At 43.0% G+C, this 22,704-nt stretch overlaps 1 protein-coding gene across 2 annotated transcripts in view; it reads left to right on the forward strand.

Annotated features, from left to right (window-relative positions):
* LOC138521305 (zinc finger protein 436-like) overlaps positions 1–22,704 on the forward strand; it is a 197,994-nt gene that overhangs the window by 15,205 nt on the left and 160,085 nt on the right. The window contains exon 2 of one of the 2 annotated variants that reach the window (XM_069634041.1): positions 20,360–20,486. In XM_069634041.1, the coding sequence (XP_069490142.1) occupies positions 20,360–20,486 (127 nt within the window). Of the gene's footprint in view, positions 1–20,356; positions 20,487–22,704 lie in introns of those variants that run through there. The other variant, XM_069634042.1, reaches the window with a different exon arrangement.

Genomic DNA, 22,704 nt, shown 5'->3' on the forward strand with positions numbered 1-22,704 from the left:
GACTTGACAAGAAGTTACGTAGTCATTAACATCACTTCACCAAGTGGGCCACCAAAAATATTGGGAGACTAATTCGCTAGTAGACTGTACTCCTCGTGGACCCGCTGTTGGTTGATCGTGACAAAAACAGAATGCCCTTTCTTGCAAATAAACACTTGCTGTATTTTGCTTGTACGGTGTTCCATTTGCGGCTGTTCCTAGTAGCTTGGAGTACCTGTTGCATAAATGGTTGTAGAGAGAAAATGAATTTCTTGCCGGGTAGCGAAGGCGAGAGACGACAGTGTTTGGAAAGAAATATGGCAACCAAGCCTGACCTCTATTTCTGCATTCAGAATGCTGGAGGGCTTGGAGATTCCTGTGATTGGTCTGAAAATTCAACTGAATGCTTAGCACCGAGAAGCAAATGTCTCCATGCCTGGCAGTCCTGTTTTAATGTCAATAGCTCCGTTTCTAGGAGCAGTTTATTCCTCACTGTTGGTGAGGGTTCAAGAAAGATCTGCTATTTGATGATCTTGCTTGTCAGAATTATTCCAAATGTTTCATTTGTCTGGGTTCTTTGGTTCACCCAGACTTCTCATATGCTTTACTCGCCGGTTGTCTTTGGCTTGCCAGAACTTGAGTGCTTCATTTGCCTGTTGTGTTTTAGTTTACTAGGTCTTTTCATATACTTTGCCTGGTGTCTTCGGTTTACCAGGACTTCTTGTGTACTTCACTCGTCTGGTATCTTGCTTTACCAGGACTTTCTCACATACCTGACTCACCTGGTATCTTGCTTTATCAAGACTTATATGATTCTCTGTATCACAAATATTGCAGGTATTGCCCTTTGGTTGATATATATACTTGTGGTAAGTTTCAGTTTAGTCCCACATTTACATTTCAGATATTCACAGTTCATTGGGGTTTGCCTTTCTGCCTTATGGGGTTCTAATGAGCCTTTTGACGTAATCATCATGTTCAAAAAGATGTTGGCACAGTCACCGGAACGCCCTGGGGTCCCCACTGACTTTGGGTAGACTCGCCGGCTTTCTCTACAGACTCTGGTCAAGTTTGTGCTTCTGCAGAGTGCTGCTGTCGCCCGCTTTCCAGTCTGGAGGCTGTAGATGTTCTTCTGGCCTCCCTTGTGGCTCTGCAGTTGTATGTCTGCTTTCCTTTGGTATCCGATATGAAGGCAGCAAGCTTCTGAACTCGCTGCGGGCCCAGGTGCTTCCTTGCGGCTCCCAGCGTGTCCACAGCCTTCCAGCCTCTGACTCTGTGCCTGTCCTGCGGAAGCCTCCCCTGCTCTGCCACGCCAGTACAGTTAATGAGCTCTTGAACAGGAGCTAACCTCTCCTTCACTGCCTCCCCGAAGTGAACTAAATGTCCTGCGCGCACATGCTTTAGTCAAACTACACTGCTCATTGTGGTTCAAGTTCTTGGTACATGGTTCAAATGCCTACATTTTCCTTGTCTCAAAACTTGGAGATTTCTGGGAGTTGAAGTTCCTAGATGTTGTTAAACACATGGCATTGGAATAGTTCGGTTTACTGGCTTTACAATAAGGAACATTGGAAGAAAAAGCGGTTCTGTTTGAGCAGTGTGAGGTTATTTATTTATTTTGTGGCTTGTATAGCGCCCGAAGGCATCTGTGCGCTTGCTTACATAAATCGTTACAATTTGTTATCATGTTACAGGCATAAAGAGTTGGTGTCATGGTTGTGTTTTTCGACATAGAAAATATGAAGAAGAGTGGGGACACATGTCTGACGGTATGCCATGAGGGTCTGGGGCATCAGAGGGTTTTCCTCGTGGAAAAGGGCTGTGGGTACAACAGGGGGCTGAGGAGGGGGGGGTTCCTCATGGCAAAGGGGAAGATGCTGTGTCTCGTCCAGTGAAGTCATGACATCTCCTTGGTAGCTGTCTCCTCCCCCAGGGTCAGGTAGCGGCTACCTTCCCCATGCCACGCGGGAGAAGGTAACAGCTGGGGAATCCATGATGACTCCACTCAATTCATCACAGTATCCAGTTGTCGCAAAATGGGGGCATGCATGAATGCCTTTTTTAAATCTTGAAGGCTCGTTCAGTTTCCTACATCCACTTGAAATGCTGACCCTTCTTAATTAATTATTGGTTTAATCCATAGTGCGAAAGTAGCAATGAATTTCCTGTAGAATTAATTTACCCAAGAAATTGTTGGACTTGTTTGATCAAAGCAGACCACTGCCATTGAGTAACATCAGCGATACTCTGGTGAGCCATTAATATACCGGTAGAGGATAAAAAGTGACCCAAATTGGGGACCAAAGTAGCATTGAAGATGCATTTTTCTAACTTAGCCTTAAGTGGTATTGCAGTAATTGCGTGAGCACTTCCTAAGCGTATGTTGTATGTACTTGCATGTTTCTGGAAAAAAATCAGGATATCGTCCATATACGATTACCGAACAATAGAGAAGGTCAGCAACACCTTGTCCACAAAACGCTGGAACACAGAAGGAAAATGTGCGAGTGCGAAGGACATTACCTGATATTCACATAGTCTGAAGGGAATTCTGAATGGGTTTCCACACGTCTCTTTCTCCGTTATGGATGAGATGGTATATCCCTCTTAGATCCAATCGAAGGCTGAGGCACTGCTTCTAAGATGTTTTTAAAAGGCAGGGGATACTAATCCTCGATAGCAATCTTATTTAGTCCCCTGTAGCTCAACAGTGTTCTTCTTGGGAACAAAAACGCTCCTTCATGTTCCCTGTATTTGGTGATCAGCCAGGTCTTCAGATTCTGGGCAAGATGGGCATGCAGGCCCCGTTCTCTGGTCCGAAAGCATGTGCATCCTACCAGAAGGAATGGTTGTACTGGGATACTATCCCATTGCTTCTGGTAGGATGCGCATGCATTCAGAACCAGAGGAAGGCGGTCTGCGTGCCCATCTTGACCAGAATCTGAAGACAGGGCAGATCTACTGTGCACTCCTCTAGTCTGTGTGGGGGAGATTCAGCTTCTTAGTCCTCAGTAAAAGCGTCCTCAAATTCAGTGTATTCAACCGGAAGGGATTGAATGTTGGCCACAGTTAAGCCATTTAGTTCCATTAGTGGCTTGCCTTTGTGATGGGCCAGAGGCTGGATGCATTGCTTGACACAGTATTCAGAACCAAGTGAGAGACCCAGCTTTCCTATTAATGTATGGGTTGTGCTGTTTCAACCAGTGGCTCCTTAAAATCACTGGATAATACTTGTATAAAGTCAAAGGACAGGCTCTGAGTGAAGACTAATGTCCATATACAATTTTGTAGTTTATTCCCTGAATGCTCCCGAACTTAAAGGTTGGCCATCCATTGCCTTCTATGGGCTGCATTTGTTCTTTAGGTACAATTCGAACATGACATAGTGGGGCTCATTGGGCATCAATGAACAGGCCTGGAGGAGGCGTTTCCCTGACTGTTCAGGGGCCGCAGGGCATTTGTTTGCCAAGTGCTCTTGTACCACAAAAAAATACAGAGGACGTATGTCCTTCGGGGTCTTTCTTCATCTGAGAGGTTTTTGCAAGCTACGTATATGTATTGGTTCTGGGTTGTCTGTGTTCTTCATGGTCTGTTAGGTCGGCTCTTCTTTCGCGCTTTCCTGTACAACTGGACCAAGTCACGAGGTGTGCAAAGGAGACTAGGTGTGCGTGACTCCTTCAGCTTTTAAGTTTGTCCTCCACGGAAATAAATAAGGTAAACCTTGATTCTTCAGGCCAAGCAGTCTCCTGCAAGTTGTTTGAACTTGGTGACATAGCTCCGGTCATCCAGAGAGCCCTCTGAAAAGACCTTTCAGTTCTCTTGAGCAGTAGATGCAGTCTCTTGGCGGTCAAGCATCCCTTTCAAGGTGGTCACAAATGCTGTATAATTGTCCAGAATGGAGCTGTTGGCAGTTACCATCAGGGTTGCCTACCATATGGGATACCATGAAGCTCACTGTAGCACGTTCAGTGAGGAAATCGGGGCGTAAGGTACATTGGATGATGCAGTAGTCAAAAAACGAATTTAACTTGTGAAGTATCTGCCCAACTTCTCCCCCCCCCCCCCCCTGATGCTCCCAAGGGTACGTCCGCAGAGATTCCTTCCATAGCAGCTACCTCCTGTCTTAGTGATTGGTTTTCAAGGTGTGGTTTTTGCACCTAAGTTGTGAAGGTTTGGATGGAGTGTGGCAACCTTTGCATCTGCTCCATCTCGATCTGATGTGGTGAGTGGTGTTGCAAACTGTCACAACTCTGGCCTTACCAGTGTCTTTGAACAAGATTTTGGCACAAAGAGATGGTACCTGTCCCAGTAAGGGACCTTTTAGTCTGCCACCTGCCTAGTACCAGGTAATTGAACGACCTCCTCCTGGACCAACGTCATCTTATTGGGGGAAACCCTTTGGGGAATAAAAACTTTGGCCCTCATTACAAGTTTGCCAGTCCGGAAAGCAGGGTGCTGGTAATCTTACCGGCAGCGTTGTTTCCGGAGCGGCAAACTACGACTTCTGCTGGCGGGGTGTCGTCCCGCCTGCAATGTCAGACCTGGCAGGCGAATGGCACCCGCCCGCAGAGTATCACGGAAGCCCCGGCACAGTTGCAAACGGTGCCAGTGCTTCTGTGGTCCCTATTCACGTGGAGTCCTATTGAACTCCACAGGAATGGGGATGAACATAATTGCCAGTGCTGGATTTACCGGACCACTGGGCTGTAATGCCCTGGTTAATTCGGCAAGTCATGCACCAGTAAATCACTATGGGTCCGGCAGCAGCCTGCCGGTTTTACCGGCACGGCTACCGCCAAACTCGTAATGAACCTGTCTGTCTTCTTTCTGGTTGCTGGTGTGTCCTGGTTGAGCAGGAAAAAATCTACACAGCTACTTGCCTGACTGGCAGGTAGTGAAGAAGGGCGGGAGGCAGCTGATTGCAAAGAATACATTCCAGAGCATGGACACAAGAAGGGAACACAGGAGACGGAAGGAGGGGAAGCTCTCAAAGACCGAAGCATCTATGCACACTGGAAGCCCTGTGACATGGAGTGGCGATTCCCGATCCATCTTTATAGGTGGCCGCCTTGGAAAGCTATTATGTGTGCCGTCATGAAGTAAGACTAGACCGGACCGGTGTATGTGCTTCTACAGTAGCAAGCTCCGCAGATCCCCTGGTAACAAGGTTATGTGACACTGCAAGCATGATACTTTAATGCATGATTTCATCATGCCAAACTGGGGTTCATCACTCTTTTTAGTGCAGAATTGGTGTGAGCAGAGTATATGGATACATTTTGCTCAATATCACCTTTTTATTTAATAACTACTCTTGAGACTCTTTGGCCACGCCTTATATGTTGCAGGAGGAAAGTGAAATATATTTAATATCTGCTCAAATTACATTGCTTCCCGCAAGATTGTATTGTAGCTTAAGCAGGTCTCCAAATTTGCACTATCCATTGACAAGTGATAATTGTTGCTTGGTAAATGGGAAATGTTGTGGTGTGCGCACAAGGATAACTTTGAAGGTGAGTGTCTTTATGACTGGCTATTAACTTGCGAATTGAAGTTTTTACCCCGGCTCAAAATGTCTTCTTGTACAGTTACTATTTAAAAGGTTACAGATGGACGTGGGAGTACAGGGAAGATGAAATAAACACTGAACACTTCTCCCCTCCCCCCCCCATCCCCCAAACGAATATTTTTAAACCCCTGATGTGTTTATTGTAATGGTCAGTTAATGTCTGTAGCAGTTGACAAAAGGTTTTGAAATTCTTTGTTGGGGTCAATGTGAGTCTATATTTCTGGATCAGATTCAAGGGACTCGTAAGGCTTGGAGTAGACCTGGCTGGAGTATAGTGAAGCTAGAGCCCACTGAGGACAATCGCGCTCAGCTGGATGTTTTACTGACACATAATTAGTTTCGGAGCAGTTTACAGACTTTTCCGGAACTAGTGTTGCTTCAGTTCGATGGGCGATATCGGTCTTTTGAATTTGTTTTTCATATTATAGGTCTTTAATGCACTTGCCAGTTGCTGATGTGTACAAAGCAGGACCGCCACTTTAAAATTGACCTGACTGAAGCTCTGCATGAAGAACAGAGTTATAAGTTGCTTTGTGGCAGCACCCGCACAAGTTTTCTCATTATAAACGCCAAATTATAAAAAAGGTGGTTCTGGATCAAGGTGCTTAATGAAGTCAAAATAAGCTTGATTATTTTGAATAGCCTCTGCAGGTCTAAGATCGCTGCCATTCGACAGTCATGCACAGTACTTATTGCTACACCAACGTTATTGATGACGTCTTTCAGGTTCTATTATATTTTTGCCACAGAGGTTTCAGACAACAACTTGAGGTTTCCTGCAACACATTTACTGGTCTCTGGCAGCCTCTGGAGGTTTAGTAACTATTGTGCCTGGTATACCCCACCTTCCCATTAGTGCTCTTCTGGTCCTCCAGGAATTTGGAATCCAGCAGCAGGTTAGTTTCCATGATTCCCGCAATAGAGCTGACCTACCTCGATGCGCCAGGGATTGGGTTGGTGAAAATAATGAGGCTGGTACTTTTCGATGGTAAGTCTTTTATTTAGTTTAAGTATCTGCAAACTACCCACTGTGTGCCTTTTCTCAAAGGCTCCACCAACACTCATCACACCGCATTACACACACAACTCCCCCTTACTCCTAGAATGTAATTAAATGTCACACATTGCCCTCCTTCACTTTGAACTACATGGAAACTGACCATCTTAAACGCCTAGAAAGGTTGACCCGATGAAACGCAGATACATAAGGCAATACTGATATGTATTTGTGGGTGACCATTTTGTAGCTTTGCTGAGTGTATGGCTGCTTCCAATGTCATGCTGGCACTACCCTTCTTAGTATTACTTCAAAAGGTTGGTGTAATACATTCTTCAAGTACTTTGGTCTCTCACCAAATATGGTTAAACCTTGTTTAGTGGAATCTTGCTGCACAGACAACATTGGATTTTTTCCCCTAGATTTGCATACTCTATTGTTATTCCAAACCGTGCCATTAGTTGTGAACGCTTACAGCCTTGCATTCATCATACATTATTTTGTAGTTTACTTTACTCTAATTGTTTCCTGAACTTCTTTTAAGTACGCTTTGCTCTTCCTTGCCTAACCTAATCATGGGGTGCATACTCTGGTATTGGGATTCTTCCTCTAAGCAATTCAAAATGAGTAACACTAGTGGTAGTGTGTGGCGTAAACCTAAAAGCCACTTTATCCAATCTTTACCTATATTTGTCTCCTTTTTATACTTTCCTTGATAACTCTATTTAAACCTTGCGACCATTTCATTTGTTTCTGGATGGTTCACTGAGCTGGTTCTGTGCTCGATGCTGTTCCCTTTTTAGAATTGTAATATTCTTTTATATATACTTCTGTCACTATTTTGATGGGACACCCTTATCATTTGAAAATCGGCTCCAAAATCTGTTATGCGCGGGTACACATTTTCTGTACCCACTTAACGTCCACCTACCTAGCCAACATGTCTATCAAAACCATACAATAATAGTTCATATCCAAACGTATCGGTCTCACAATGTGAAATCCTACTCTTTCCCAAGGTATACTGGGTATATACATGATTGTCATGGGACAGGTTGTACCATTGCAACTTTTCTCACTAATTTCAAATGTAGCAGAGTTTCTTAACGACTCTCTACTTGGATGTCCATATTAGGGCACCAGAAATCTTTGACATCTTGTGGTGGCCCTCATGTGCCCAGTTAATTACGATGGGCCTAGTTTTCTCTGGTGGAATAATTTGATCACCTCTTAACACAAATTTGTAGGCCATTAAGTTAATCCTGTACCATTTTGAAACCAATTTATTTGTTGTCTTGACAAAAATGTTTGTCAATGCTCCTAATCTCTGAAGCCAACTTCAGTTTGTTCAACGTACAGTCATCTGCCATTGCTGTGTACCACTCTTCCTTGGAAACTACTTCGGTCAACCAACAATAATTGATTGTTCTCGTATTGGCCTAGATTTATTTTGACATATTTTTAGTCTGGAAAAACAGTGCCATTCCTGACCCCCGGAATGTGTTCTATGCCCCATGTGTACTCTTGTAGGTTGGTGGCCCATGCTTTATCCATCCCTTTTGTGGTTAACATCTCCCTGAATGGTTCATAATCAGACCGTATTCTAAATCGGGTACCCCCATTAAAAAGGTCTGCATTTCTCTGGTGCCCATTTGATAGCCAGCAATTCCTTCTCGATCGTGAAGTAATGATTTTCTGCCTCTCTAACACTCATGATGCAAATACAACAGTTCCTTTTTTCTGAGTTAATACAGCCCCTAAACTATCAGTAGAATCAGTCGTTGCAATCCTCTTCCTAGCAGGATCATAGCTCTTTAATATTCAGTCAAAACAAACTTTTATTTGGTATACAAACACCTTCAAGTTGTACACTAATAATAAAACGTCCTAAAACATTTCACATCATCAGAAGCTAAGATAAAATAAATTGAATAAAAAGTCATAGCTGGTTTTAGCCTTTGTTCTAGGGCCAAATGCCGATGAAAAGGTACTGCGGCTTCACATTGAAACCCCTTATTGACTTCTACCATATGAAAGCACTTCCAATATTAACCTACTGTGCTAAAACTGTATTCTCCTTCCATCTTGAAAATTGTTCAGTCATCGAAGGAACTTTCTGGAAACGAGTGCTGAGAGTCCCACCCAGTACACAAATTCAAGCACTAGGCATGGAACTGGGCCTGACGGCCATGAAGACCGTCATCACTTGGAAGTCGTTGGCGCTCTACAGGAAATGCTTGATCGCAACTGACAGCAGAGGATTCACAGTGCTAAAAGAAGCAATTACCAAAAACACAGAAACTACAGTATCTGAATGGCAACAGATCTGTCAAGCTATCATCGCCGATTTGGGAGAAAACGACCAAACCCTAAAAGAGAACCCAGACAAAATAAAAACGGAAATTATACGTCACCGACGGGATAGCCACCGAAGATCTAAAATTGTTTGGTAAACCAGGTCTTGACAAAAGGAAGCTAAACACGCTCCCAAAATACCTTGACCAATTTCCAAACTGGTTCTTCAGAGACTATTACTTTAGATTTAGATTAAATCTACTCCCAACGGTTGAGATTCTCAGCGTCTGGTCAACCGTCTTTACAAAACCTGTTTGCAGACTATGCTGGTCTATAGAGTCATTACACCACCTGGTACTATTTTGCCCAACCACTGAGGACAAACAATTCCAACTTATGTCAGAATTCACAAAAAAACATGTTGGAAGGACTGCAGAGGACTGGTGGTTGGAATTATTAAGGGGCAGTCACATTTTACTCACTCTAGCACTGGTGAAACTGCTAATTGAAATCTTTGCAAGAATGAAGGCGGGAGCGAGCCAAAGAGCTACGAACCATGGAGGCATAAAAGACGAGACCAGAACTAGGTGTTTACGATCTAACAAGCCTAGTTCCCTTTTTTGTTTCTTATTTCTCCTGTTTTTTTTTTTTTTAAATCAAATTTTTACTATTTTGTGTTTGTAGTTTAAATATTCTTTTATGTGCTTTTCGCTCATATGGATTGTATAGTTTTTTTACCTTATGGTTCTAAATGCTTATGTAAGGCAAAAAGTTTTTCATATTGTTGAACCAAATAAAGCCTTTCTTGAAAATAAAAACCAATTACACGATTACGATCGGGGAGAGTTAACTCGCAGACCCTGCAGTTTGTCAAGCAGTAAATGATAAACAGCCTCATTCATCCCTGTCATTGTTTAGTATCCTACATCAAAGAAACACCTTTTAATAAACTCGGACGAATCCCACCGCTCTCAATATTTAAATCGGCTTTGAATTTCTGTCTAATGTTCCAGGTGATCCAGCTGAAATCTAATGGGTACAAATCTTACCAACACACAGGAATGTGAATATTATAGGGAATATTATAGGGAACAATATATTCAGTTACCTCAGAAGTATTCTTTAGTCTTTAATCTATATAGCCACACTCTGTGTACCTAGTAGTTTCAGAGATGACGTGAGATTGTGAGGATTGTATTAACGTTATGGCATCATCTACACAGCGGATCTCAATTTCATATAATACAGGTTTCAGATAACGTCGTCTCTGGTCAAGTGTGCAGGGGCAAACCAATGTTTCAATGGCTTGTCTGCACATGGGCATACTCCTAAATTATTTCCATACCACATTCTGGTGAAAAAGGCTGTTTGCAGGATCCCCAGTTTCACACGGGCATCTGTGAATGTTCAAAGGGGGGGGGGGGAAATAGTCAAGACAAATGTGATCATCAACCGGTAATTGCAGAGATAAGTAGTCCGGGTCCAACTTGAGCAATGCATTTTTACCTTCTAGAGTTCGAAATTGAGGAGCTGGGAGCTATTTAGCTCCTGCTTCTAGCATAGTAGAGCCTGGTTCTTCTTGTGGCTGAAGCTGAATGCTTGTCAAACATGGGGTACCCGTTGTCCATCTGAGGATTGGCCATATGCTACTCCTAAGGGGCCTACTCGGGGAGGAGATGGTTTATCACGGTCCATGCCCCTGACCCCCTCAGGTATAGCAGCCCCCTGGCAGCAGTGGGGCAAAGCCCTTCACACTGGCCCCAAGGGCCTTAAAACTCCATCAGAAACATACATGGAGTCAGTCCTGGTGCCAGGCTCATTATCAGGGATAAAGCAATACCAGTTTTGGACTTTAATCCAACATGGAGGCCTATTACACAGCTCAGTTCCTTAGAACCAAGCCATGCGATCTAGTGTTTTGGGTGTGGCTGGGCCTCGAGCTACTTGGCATGGAACTACTTGGCCTGGGCTATTTAAACCACACCCAAACAGCAGAACACACTTTGTGTTATTCTGCACTCCTGCAGCGTAACACTCACCGTGTCCAGCTCCTGCTCATCTGCTTCTCCGGCGGCCCGATCCTGAAGCCCTAGATCCGGATTCCATTAATAACCTGGAAGAACAAGAACAGCATTAGCGATCAAGAACACTTACCTGTGAGGTAACCGGTCTTGAATCCATCCTGCGCTTCGTTTACCTCGTCCATCTCCGGAGTTCGCAGCAACCTGCAAAGTTAAAGAAACGAGGACAGCATTAATAACCATTCTTACCTGGGCAAGCAGCGGGTCCAGGCAGCACCCTGCGCTTCTTACCTCACCCATCTCCGGGTTTCACCGCAACCTGCAAGGGAGAAGGAACAAGGTCAGCATTAACAAAGCACTTACCTGGGCAAGCAGCGCTTCGGTCGCTCATCACTCCGGAACATCACCGCAACCTGTACACAGGTTAGCAATTAACACCAATAAACAGTGCAGCGCTCCGCGCGTCAATAACTCACTGTGGTCTTCGCCATCGGCGCAGCAACTCCGAGATCGCAACCATCCCTGTGAAAACAAAAAGACATTGTTAGGGAACAGCATAGTGGAGCAAGACGCCGAGAAGATAGAGAAAACAGAGGGAAAGAAATACAGAATAAAGACGGAAAAGACAACTCACCTGGATTACACCATGCAGAGTCGGAGTCGCAGCCGGTCTGGACCCGACAAAAGGGCACACGGACCAGTGAAGCAACTAGGTGCACGGAACGCCCGCACCAATCACGCGCCCCTGCACAGAGACGCAGTACGGAGAGTTCAACGCACAAAAACCTAAGGTGAGCAATAACCCCCAAGGGAGGGGATTTGGACCAGAAGGAGGTGGGAGTCCACCCATCACAGAAACCAGTATCTTAACCCTCCATTCTCCTGTTATAGGCGCTACCTAACGTCTGTCATATAACCAAGCAGAGAGGGGTCCAGGATAGCGCTTAGACCTCCATCCAGTATCGTGTGGAACCCCCGTGGATACCAGGTGAGCGTAACAATGGTGGACCTGAGCATAATCCATTTGAACCTCTGACCATTAATATCAAATTGGCCCTTAGAACTGCATGTGATGAAGGTTTCTCTTGGTCGCATAAGTGTGTTGTGATACCTGACTGGTCACACATTATACATTCTTTGCATGACAAATAATTACAAAGGGGTCCCCAATGAATTACCACTGTCGGGATTTTCTCTTGGAATACGTGTGGGTTTTACCATCTCCACTCTAATGAGGACCTATGGAAAGAGGGTGACCTTGATTTGTAGCCAGAAATTCTTTGTCAGACACCCCACTTGTGGATGGCTTCTCCGTCCTGTACGAGCCAGCTAGGAAAGGGCCCAAAGGTAGGCCATATGGTGGTTTAGTTAGTGCATAGCATGTATCTCCTGGCTCCAATATCGGAAATTTGCTTGTGGGTCATCCTGATATATTAAGCAGTAAAATACCATGGATGGACCCTTCTGATGAGCTTTTAAGGGTGCTTATTGTCTTAAATATTTATTACAATCCTGTCTCGACTCTTTGGCAGACCTTTTTACTATGTATTGCTAATATATTTGATTTTTTTATTCTTTATTAACAAACGTGGGTTTTGTGATTATGGGTGATTTTAATTCTGTATGTTTGGATGCCCATTCGTATCCTATTGGGTCCACCAAGGTTTTTTGCAATCTGCAAGAATTTGTGGGGTACTATTTTGTGATTTCTTGGACAGCTTGGAGCTAGTACCCCCCAAACGGGAACATGTAGGGTGACGTCCCCCCTAATTATACTTGGATTGACTCCCCTCATAGATCTACTTAGGTAGGAGTTTATATTTATCTCTGCTCACATGTTATCGACTGTTTTATCATTTCGAGGTAAGTACCAAGACTCGTAGCGATAATTTGCTGCTTAGGGCAGGCTTGGGAGGCATTTGTATAACTGGCCTCTTGGCTCAGACCTCTTGCTCTATTGAAATTAGCCCTCAAAATCGTGCTGTAATTTGGCATCCCAAGTTTGCTGCCTGCTATAATGCTGAGATGGATCAAGATCTAGCCGGGAGGGGGGGGGGGTCTCTTTATTGATGTGTGTCCCTATTCCTTCACCCCTCATATGCAGCATACCCTCATATGAGGGATCCCGCTGAGAAGTCTAAATGTGTATTGTAGCCATCCAGACTGTTCTCACAAGTTCAGTGCAGTGGTTTGTGCGATGAAGAAAAAGGGGAGATTAGGAAAGCTCAAACTGGGGTTTCATGCTAGCATGCTCATATCTAAACTGAAGGAGGTTTACAGAAATTGGGCAAAGGGTCATCATGCCTTATTACAAAATACAAGTAGAGGACACGTTGGTAGTCCTTGCCTCAAGAGATTGAGCCAATTTCTGGCGATTGAAAAGAGGGGGTAATGTCCAATCCACGATTGGCGCATCAGCTGATTTCTGTTTATTTGTGGGAGACCTATTTTAGTAACTTGTATGCTCCTGTGAGTCCCCCACCTCATCTCCTCTGTCCCCCCACCCCATTTCCTCTCCTCTGCCTATGATCTCGTCAACCACCACTCTTTGCCACCACCTCAGCCCACTTTTCTGTCGCAGCCGCCAAATGGATATCCTTCTTCCTCGCAAACAGAACCTTAGTTTTCGCTGCTGAAGCCTCCACATCTCCCACACCTACCTCTTGCATCTTCCCTACCCTCTTTAATATTTACACCAAACCCCTATTCGACCATCTTGGCATCTCCTACACAAACTACTACACAAACTATACAGATGTACTCAAATTCTGGTTCCCCTTTCTGGTGACCACACAGAGGACATCCTCAGTCAACACCATTTATGAAAGAATTCAAGCTTGGATGACCGCCCGCTACCATTGTCTGAATGATGATAGAACTGAGCAGCTCCTAGTGGGTAGCCTTGCCCGACTCGCCAAACTGGACCCTGCTTACAACTCCTTCACCATCAACGGCCATGCCATTCTGATAGTATCTACCATCAAAGCTATGTGGGTCTATTCGGATGCCACCCCTAATATGTTGCGGCAGGTCAACCACATTGCCTCCACCTCGTCCCAATGCCCCAAGCAGTGAGCAAACACTTTTTCTCTGACAGCTGTATTTCAGTCGTTCATGCCCTTATTGGCTCCAAACTAGACTATTGTAACACCCTCCTTTGTGGAACTTCAGAAAATAATTTGAACAAGCTTCAAATTGTGCAAAACGATGCCATCTGAGCCACTGTGGATCGAAGGAAACATGACCACATCTCTGAAGCCAGAAAAGCTGCTCACTGTTTTCACATCAGGGAAAGGATCACATTTCAAAGTCCTCTCCATCTCGCATCAGTGCTTCTGGAACGGCGCACCCTCTTACCTTGTGCAGAAATTAAACCAATAACTCAACTGTCAGACTGCTATGCTCTTCATGTAGCCACCTCCTCACCGTACCTAGGGTTCGCTTATATAAAGCAGGTGGATCCAGCTTCCCAGCCTGCACAGCCAACCTTTGGAACAATTTATCCCTCACCATGCAAGCTGACCCTCCCTATCTCTCGTTCAGAAAGAACTTCAAGACCCGCCTGTTTTTGTTAAACTGTTATACCTTGTTTAACTTGCTCTTCTTGTACCTTACCTGACTTGTATTGCCTGTAACTAGTGCCTAAACATCCGTTGTCTTTCAGCGCTGCTATAAATACAAAAATAAATAAATAAACCCCTTTTAGTTCCGTTCCAAGTGTAAGGGTTGGAAATAGGTTTTTGACACAGGACAGTGGACTCTTTTTAGTTCCTGGATATTCTGACGACCCTTGTTTTGTTGAGGCAGGGAAAGCCTTCTTGGAGATTTTCTCTTCATCTTTCCACTTAAAGTTTGTGCCAAGCACCCTGCCACAACTGTGTCGGAGTCCTACATCCGCACCCTTACACACCGCGGGCCGTAACATTGTATCCCAGGTATGCATATTTCTCCACTCTTTCAATCTTTCCTTTTGGATGTTGAATGGTGGCTGGACAGCTTTTCCCTTTTTTAAAACGGATATATTGATAGCTATCATTTATTTTTGCTTATTGTTGTATGACCAGCATATTTCTCTTCCTGCCACTATAGGTATGATAAAAAATAGTCATCTGTATAAGCCAACCATGGTACGTTGATGGTTCCCATTTTGGGAGGAGAGTTGTCAATATTATGCAGCATCCCCACCAAATCTGCCAAATACAGTTTAAACCACCTGGGCCCCAGCACACACCCCTGCTTAACACCCCTACTGGTGGGAATCTCTTTGCTGTATTCGCCCATGCTGTACAGTCCGACCCGAACTGCGGTATCTGTGTGTGGAGCGGTCTAATCTTCTGCACCAATCCTGCAGGTATGCAACCCCTTTCCAGTTTTTGCCCGAATATGGCACGATTCACTGTGTCTAAGGCGGCTTTGAAGTCTATAAACAGTGCATATAGTGGGGGATCGCCTTTAGTCCTAGCCTGCTTAATAAATATATTCAACAACAGTATGTTATGTCTAGATGATAGGCCCGGTCTGAAACCTGTTTGCAATATATCAAGCATATTTCTTCTACTTAGCCATTTCTTCAGATCTTTAAGTAAAAATGTGAAAACCTTACTTGGAACATCCAATGAGGCTACAGTTTATAATTGTCTGTGGAGGTTTTGTCACCCTTTTTAAAAACTGGTATCAATAGAGCTGTCTTCAATGATTGTGGTATCCTGCCTGTTTTATGGCATTAAATAGTATTGTGTGCCCACAGCTCAGTCTCTTTTTTTAAACCCTGTTTGCTAGTCCAAGTCCCAGGAATCGATTGTATTCTCTCCACCATCCTTTCAAAATCGTATTTTAATTTCTATTTCTTACAAGGCTCAAACCCTCCTACTTCACTAGTAAACTTTAATTTCATTTGGCTTCTCCTATAGGATTAATTGGAGCGGCCTTGTCACCTTTAGCCCCATTAAAGAGTTTTCAAAAATATTCTATAATCGCCCTTATTGAGTATAGCATATTTCTGCCATTCTTTCTTTTTAATGAATAATCTGTACTGCTTTGCCTGATTTTATTATGCCTATTCTTTGACGTCTTTGTGTATAGGGCACGAATCTCAGTCAACGTATGTGGTATTCTCCTAATAAGTTTCCTGAGTTGCCTTTTCCTACATGGATGGATAGGTTGCAGTTAGATGCTTAATCCAATTAACACTCTCATCCGGAAGGAGATCTTTCATTTTAAGTATGTCCCTGCCATTAAATGCAGGGAGATGATTAGTTATTGCAGTCAAGTTTTGTTCAGACCAATCCAGCCTATTTGCCCCAGAATTGATTTCTGCTTCACTGTTTTTTTCTCACAGAACTACAATTAGCCTCTTCCAATATAATATGTTAAGTGCTACAGAGAAATGATCGCTATATGTATTAAAAGTAGCTTTCATAGAAGATTCTGTATCAAATTCTCTTCTTTAATAAAAAATAAAATATAGCCATTTTACCCATTTTCTAAACCTTCGCGTTTTGTTCTACCATTTAAGCATGACCATTTCCAAATCTGAAAAGAAGTCTCCCGAACGTCTACCCAGTATATTACTCCCGGTCGGCTTCATAATACAACTTTGGAGGGTCTCACTCATTCTGATTTGTGCCATAACTGAGCAGTGCAATGGGAATTAATGATGTAGCATTCTATGTAATAATGTTTCATAGAGTAGATATTGAATATGCTCTTTGTATATACCACCTGGAGGATCGTAAATATTCACAAGTAAAATATTTGATCATTAACTACAATTTCTTAAAATCAAATATTTGGGTCTATTTAAGCAAGCCTGATTTCTTTAGAGTTGATGTCATTACGAGCATAGTAATAACCCCCAGCAGGACATCCCAGAGCCATCTGCTTGGCATGCTTGGGTTATATTTTAAATCCATCAGTGGCTGTTTCTGTTCTGAGACAACTCTCATGATTCATAAATATGTCTGAATCTGAGTATATTACATGCCCTGCAATTGTTCTTCAGTAGGCGTCTGTGCCCTTGGGCATTTCATGAGGTGATCATTAAATATTGCAGCCTTTTACCAGGCAAAGTTGGTAGAAATTAGGATAACCTGTTCCCCTGCTCATCTTTAGCCGAGACTGTATCTTCTTTAGTTTTCCGATTCTTGGACGTAACTAATCTCCTTGCACTAATCGTAACTTTTAACGAAAGTATTGCAGGTTAATTTATTGTTTTGCACATTGGGGTTAGCAACGTACAGATCCATATGGTAGCCCATTTTTAATAATGTATCGGCATAGCCTTTTATAGTTCTCGCTAGCATTGCAGTGTATCCTAGATGTAGATATGTGGGATTCTGGGCGGGAGGTTTTCAAGTTGTTCCACAGAATCAAAATCCTTACTGGTCAGTACCCTTAGTGCAATAATAGTCCCCAGCAGATACAGAAGGTACGCACAATGATTCAGCGGTAAAATACTGCCATCTGCAAAAGCACTGCTAATAGTATATTCTGTGCTCGACAATTGGGGTGAGGGGGAATAGGATACAATCTTCCTGGAGCTGCATTATTTCTTTGTGATCCCAATTGCTTGTAATCACAATCTATCTCCAGATGCAGAGGGATTACTGCTGGTGTTTCCGTAACATCTGGGATGCATGAACGTGTCTGTATCATCTATTTCCTGGAAGTCAGTAGCATCTTGCTTTCCCCTCACTATTTTTAATCCACTGTGATTTGGTAGCTCTGTGCAGTTTTCTCTTGGCTTTTAGTTATTATTATTTATTTTTTTTAAGCCCTCCTTTATTTTCAAAGGGTTTGAATCCAATTGCATGACATGACCGATGTGTTGTCATTATCAAGTGGGTAAACGAGGGGTTGCATTTTACCCTTAGTGTTTTGTATGTTTATCTTCTTTAATTGTAGTCCTTCTGTGTTGCGTCAGATAGATCTCCTTAGGACTTTCTCCCAGCCCCACTCTGCAAATATACTTTTGGGTGGACATCTTGTTGGTCTAGTAATAGCAGCTAAAGCTGCATCTGTTGAGTTCTGTTAAGGCAAATCATGGTATACCACTGTGAGTGGTTTTTTCTACTCAGTTCATGATCTCCCATTCTTTGCATGATGTTGAACATCTAGAATTCTGCAGTTTAAACAGTATTTTCATTGCAAAACGAATAGTCTTTTAAGAAATAGGTTTATTAGAGCCAGAGACATTCGCTGTTTCTATTGATTTGCAGTCTCTCTAAACCACTCCTGTAATAGTGAGGCTATCCGTTGGTCTCTGTAATATGGCAGATGCATTATCTTTCTCCTTATCGGAGCTGCCCAATTCTAACAAGTTTGAGAAGTGTTACTATATTAGCTGCTTCAGTTTGCAGTGAGTAACATGAATTCACTAGAAAACTGTCTACTGAAGATACTGAAGCGTTGCTGAGTACCTGATTTATTGGCACTATTTTAGATGTGGATAATTGCATAGGTACTTTGAGCTCCTTTAGAGGGTGCAACATATTTTGTTATTTTCCCATTAGCTGTTCTCTCCCCTCTAGCTTTACTACACTCGGCTATCTCGCATGGCTCCTTATTATGCTCTGTCATTGCTCCCTAGTGATTCCATTGGTTAATTTGTTTCAGGAATTTTCACACTGCCTAGATTATAAGTAGTTTTATTCTTTGGGAGATGTTTTGGCACAGTAGGCTTCAGATGAGCACAACCCTTAAGTCTTGCGAATTAGCAATAGTGATTAGCCATTTCAAGCTAGAGGCCTCCTGTTATCCAAACAAGCTAATTTACCCTTGTATCTCCAGTATGTCGGCAAGCGCTGATCCAAGTGCTGCTGTGTCTTTCTAGAGGTGTAGATCTAGATTGTATTGCAAGCAGCGTTTCATGACCGCACACTCGGTTGGACCCCGCGCTGGTGGGGAGCTTCTGTAGACACGAGGTGTCTCGGCCAGAAATGTCTGTTTAGGAACTACTTTAATCACCCAACATGTACCGCCTCTTCCGCCACAACTGCACACTCAGTCGCACTCTGCCGAAGTGGAATCATATGTGTTTTTGAGGTCTCATGATTTCGTTTCATTAGATGGTAAAAAGCAAACGTTGGGGGAAATAGAGTAATAATTAGTGTACAGTCAAGGCTATCATATTGAAGAGGAGCAGAGTTTCAATGAAGCAACGTGTTGCCTTTTACAAGAGGGTGCAGGGCGGTCATAGTTTAGAATGAATTTGCCTTAAAAATTGCTGGCAAGTATTGAAGACCCTGCTGTTTAATCAGGTATTGATTTTTAAGAAGGAACTGACGTGTGGGCCAGTTGGCCGATGCAGTAGTCCTGCACCGCTTTGAGAATTTGCTATATATTTGTGTCAAAGAAGAAAAGAAGATTCAAAAGTCGAATCCTCCTGTCCCCTGTATATATTTGTGTCAAGCCATACTGATTATTGTTATTGCCTCTATCAAATGTGATAAACAGTAGTACGCACAGCATATTTTAGCTCTCCTGTTCAATCATCATTATGAAACCTTTTTAGGTTGGGAAGTATTATTAGTACATTAATTCTTTGTTTTTATTTTTTTTTTACTCCCTGAAAAAGTTGTACTTCCAGAGGTATTGAGTAAAATAATCCCACCTCCAAAAACGTATCTGAAACCTTTTTATTTGTTTATATTCATCTTTAATGTACAGAGACGACTCTTTTCTCTTTCCCTTTTATAGAAGTCCTAAGTAACCCCTTGAACAATTGGAAGAGCGGAGGTGATGGCGTGTTCCCCAATTAGAATGTTTATAATCAAATACTAAATCAGGTTGAACAGTGTTGGGGATCCCCTCACAAAAGACCATAAAACCCTGAAAAGAAAAATTTCAGAAACATTCACTAGTGGCATTCTAGATCAACACTGATCCACTGTTATTTCCTAATGTTTTTTACTCAGTTGAATCGGTGCTTCTTTATTTCAATGAGCCGATTCGCATTACTATGGGATGATATATGCCATGTGTTTCACTCCTTTTAATGAAAGCCAGTTGCATTATATTGCAGTTGGACTTCTGTCGCACTCAGCAAACATTGGTAACCACTTTCATTACATCAATAGAAATAGTGGATCAACACAGAAATGTAACCTGACCAGTGAATTTCATTTTAGTCTTTTCCTAACCAATTCTCTGCCCCTTTAGTCTGTATTTCTCTTTGATCTATGTACTCCCAATGTTTGTATTTTTATCAGCATGATTTAGCCCCATCAGTCTTGCCTGTCCCTACTTTTGGGAAGTGTCTATATTATTGGGCAACATGTCTGTCTGTCTTCTGTCTCTTATCGCTGTAAAATATTTGATTCATCTGTACTCATTAATTTATTCTTTGTTTCTGCTTTTTGTTGATAATCTTTATTTAGTTTAATTGTAAACCTTTCAACACCTGGGAATTGAAGCTGTAGTTACTTGACAGTGTAATTGGTAGGTGTTTGCAGTTGGGTTTACCTGATTTAAATGACTCGCCCTTCTTTGCTTTTTCAGACACCAGTGACGTTCTATATTGTTGCTATCCAGTTTGCAGAAGATGGGTTGGAGCCTGAACAAGGAGGAGACCAGCTTCCCATAATTGTGAAGCAAGAACAAGATGAGGATATTCTGATCGCAGAATGTAAGAATTTGTGATTGCCTTCAGTACATCCCTTGATCTGAATACCCAGACCAATGCTTATCTTCAGAAGTTAAAAAGCAATCTAAGCATTCTCTTTAAGGTGGTGTGAAGCCTTTTTCCAGTGATTTTGTGGAACAGTTTGGATTCACTTGGAATTTTAGTTCTAATGTAATTTTGTGCATATTTTCAATTGCAGCACATTGCTGAACTGGCCACCAATTTCTAACACAACTGGTTGCCACTGAGCCATTAAGGACTGACCACAGGACCCAGAGGTCAACTAGAGGTCTGATACAGGGTGTACATCACCCTACCCATTTAAGGCAAGCCCTGTACTTGGAATTCCTGACTTTCTGAGGACAAAAACAGTATGTTCAATGCCCTCTGCTGCCTTAGTGTAGGCCGCAAACTATGCGGTCACCAAGCTCTCCCTCCAGTTCTCAAAATGTGTACACGCCTATAGCCATTAACTATTTGCTCTTTGCAAGTAAGAAATGGTGTACTGTGGAAAACTGAATCGATGAGTCTTTAAAAATCTGGGCAGAAGCACCTGCTTACATACAAACGGTCCTTATTAAAATTGATAACGTGTTGCTACAGGGCTATTTTTAATTCAAGCTAAAATAATATTAATGTAAGTTTAATGTTCAGGGCAGAAATAAGTGTGAAATGGTTGTAAAAATTCATTTTTTTTAAAAATGGAAGTGAATCGCAGACTAAAAAGATGCAGTTGTGAGTTTTGGTAAGATTTAATGGAAGGTGAGGCAGACTGCTATGTCAAGACCGCACATTGCTCTCTCTTCCAGCACCAACATGGAGTGTGTATGTCCTGGCACTTTTTCTGGTGAAGAACACATGTCTGATACAAGTTGCTGCTCAGTCTAGCATTGGGTAGTAGAAAAGATTACATTTCCTTCAAATAGTGCTGCAATCCTTGATGAGTGAAATGGCTCCTTCCCACTAATGTTAAATGTGTACAGTTCCCCAACTCTACTCTAGGATTATGTTGTTGACATTGGCCGTGTTAGAGGCAAGGATGCCTTTCAGGCGCTTGAAATATTTAAGTGGGAGCTTCTGGACCTTGTCACCGGAAGTACTTTTTACTTGTATAACAACAATTTGTCTCTTCTGACAAATGTTTGCGTCTCCATACTGAAATTTCTATATTTCCCATGTGGTAGGTCAGAATCTGAACTCGAATGACCAGACATTGGTTCACTGGTTTTATTGTTCTCACCTCCAAATATTTCCCTAAATCTACAAGCGCAATCCCTATTTTATAACAAAGGGAAGTCAAAAAGGGGAATAGTCAAGGTGTCTAAAAGTTAAATAAACCTCCATTTGGATTCCAACTCTAACCCAACCACTTTACATATCTTCCACAAGAAAGCAATAAAACAAAGACTTGGTGTAAATATAAGTCTGGAAGGGAAAGCTGCTGGCTTCTAACCCCAGCCTTGCCCCTTTTTAGTAGATGCCTTTGTTCGCTGTTTGGCAGTTCTTGGTGTGCTGGAACGCTATCAAGGTGTTCGGCCCAGCTTCTGTCACTTCCCACTCTGGGATTCTTTGAGTCTCTCATTCTCCCCACTCTGGGGTTCTCTCACTCTGACTCCCAATTTTGGGGTATACGTAGTCTCATCCCCACTCGGGGTCTCTTCTTGGTGCTCCCCACTCTGGGGTGTTCAGTCTCTGTGGCCTGGGGCTTTTCCCCCTTCTCACTTCCCTCCTCTGGTGTATGCTTCCTCTTTCGCTCTCTCCTTTGCCTGCCTCCCTCTTCAGTTGAGCCACCGCTTACCTGACTGCCTCGAGCAGTGCTCCTCGAAAGGGTTGTTGAGTCTGGTCGACTCTCCACTACCCGGGGAGTCGCTTAAGTGGCTTTTCTCCTGGGATCCACATTGGACTTTCCCCTTCGTTCTTTTAGCTTGGTTGGCGCAGAGTTGCTTTCACAACTTTTCAACTGGACTCTCCGCTGGCCTTCGGAGATTCTTCTCCCTTGTTCTAACAACCTCTCGTGGCTGCTACGGCTGGCCAATAGCTGTGCCTTGCTGCACCCTCCTGGTGCGTGTCGCAGTACTGCCTGCTGAAACTGGGGTGCGCTTTCTTTCTCTTCAGATCACAAAATAAGTTCTTGGCATAACCGGACAGTGTAACATTTCACCTCTGAAATGTCTGTATCCAAAAAGTTGAAGAATCTTTTTTTTAAAAAAAAAGTAAGCTG

The sequence above is a fragment of the Ambystoma mexicanum genome, chromosome 13, assembly GCF_040938575.1.
Source record: "Ambystoma mexicanum isolate Mex_15411 chromosome 13, UKY_AmexF1_1, whole genome shotgun sequence".
NCBI classification, from domain to species: Eukaryota; Metazoa; Chordata; class Amphibia; order Caudata; family Ambystomatidae; genus Ambystoma; species Ambystoma mexicanum.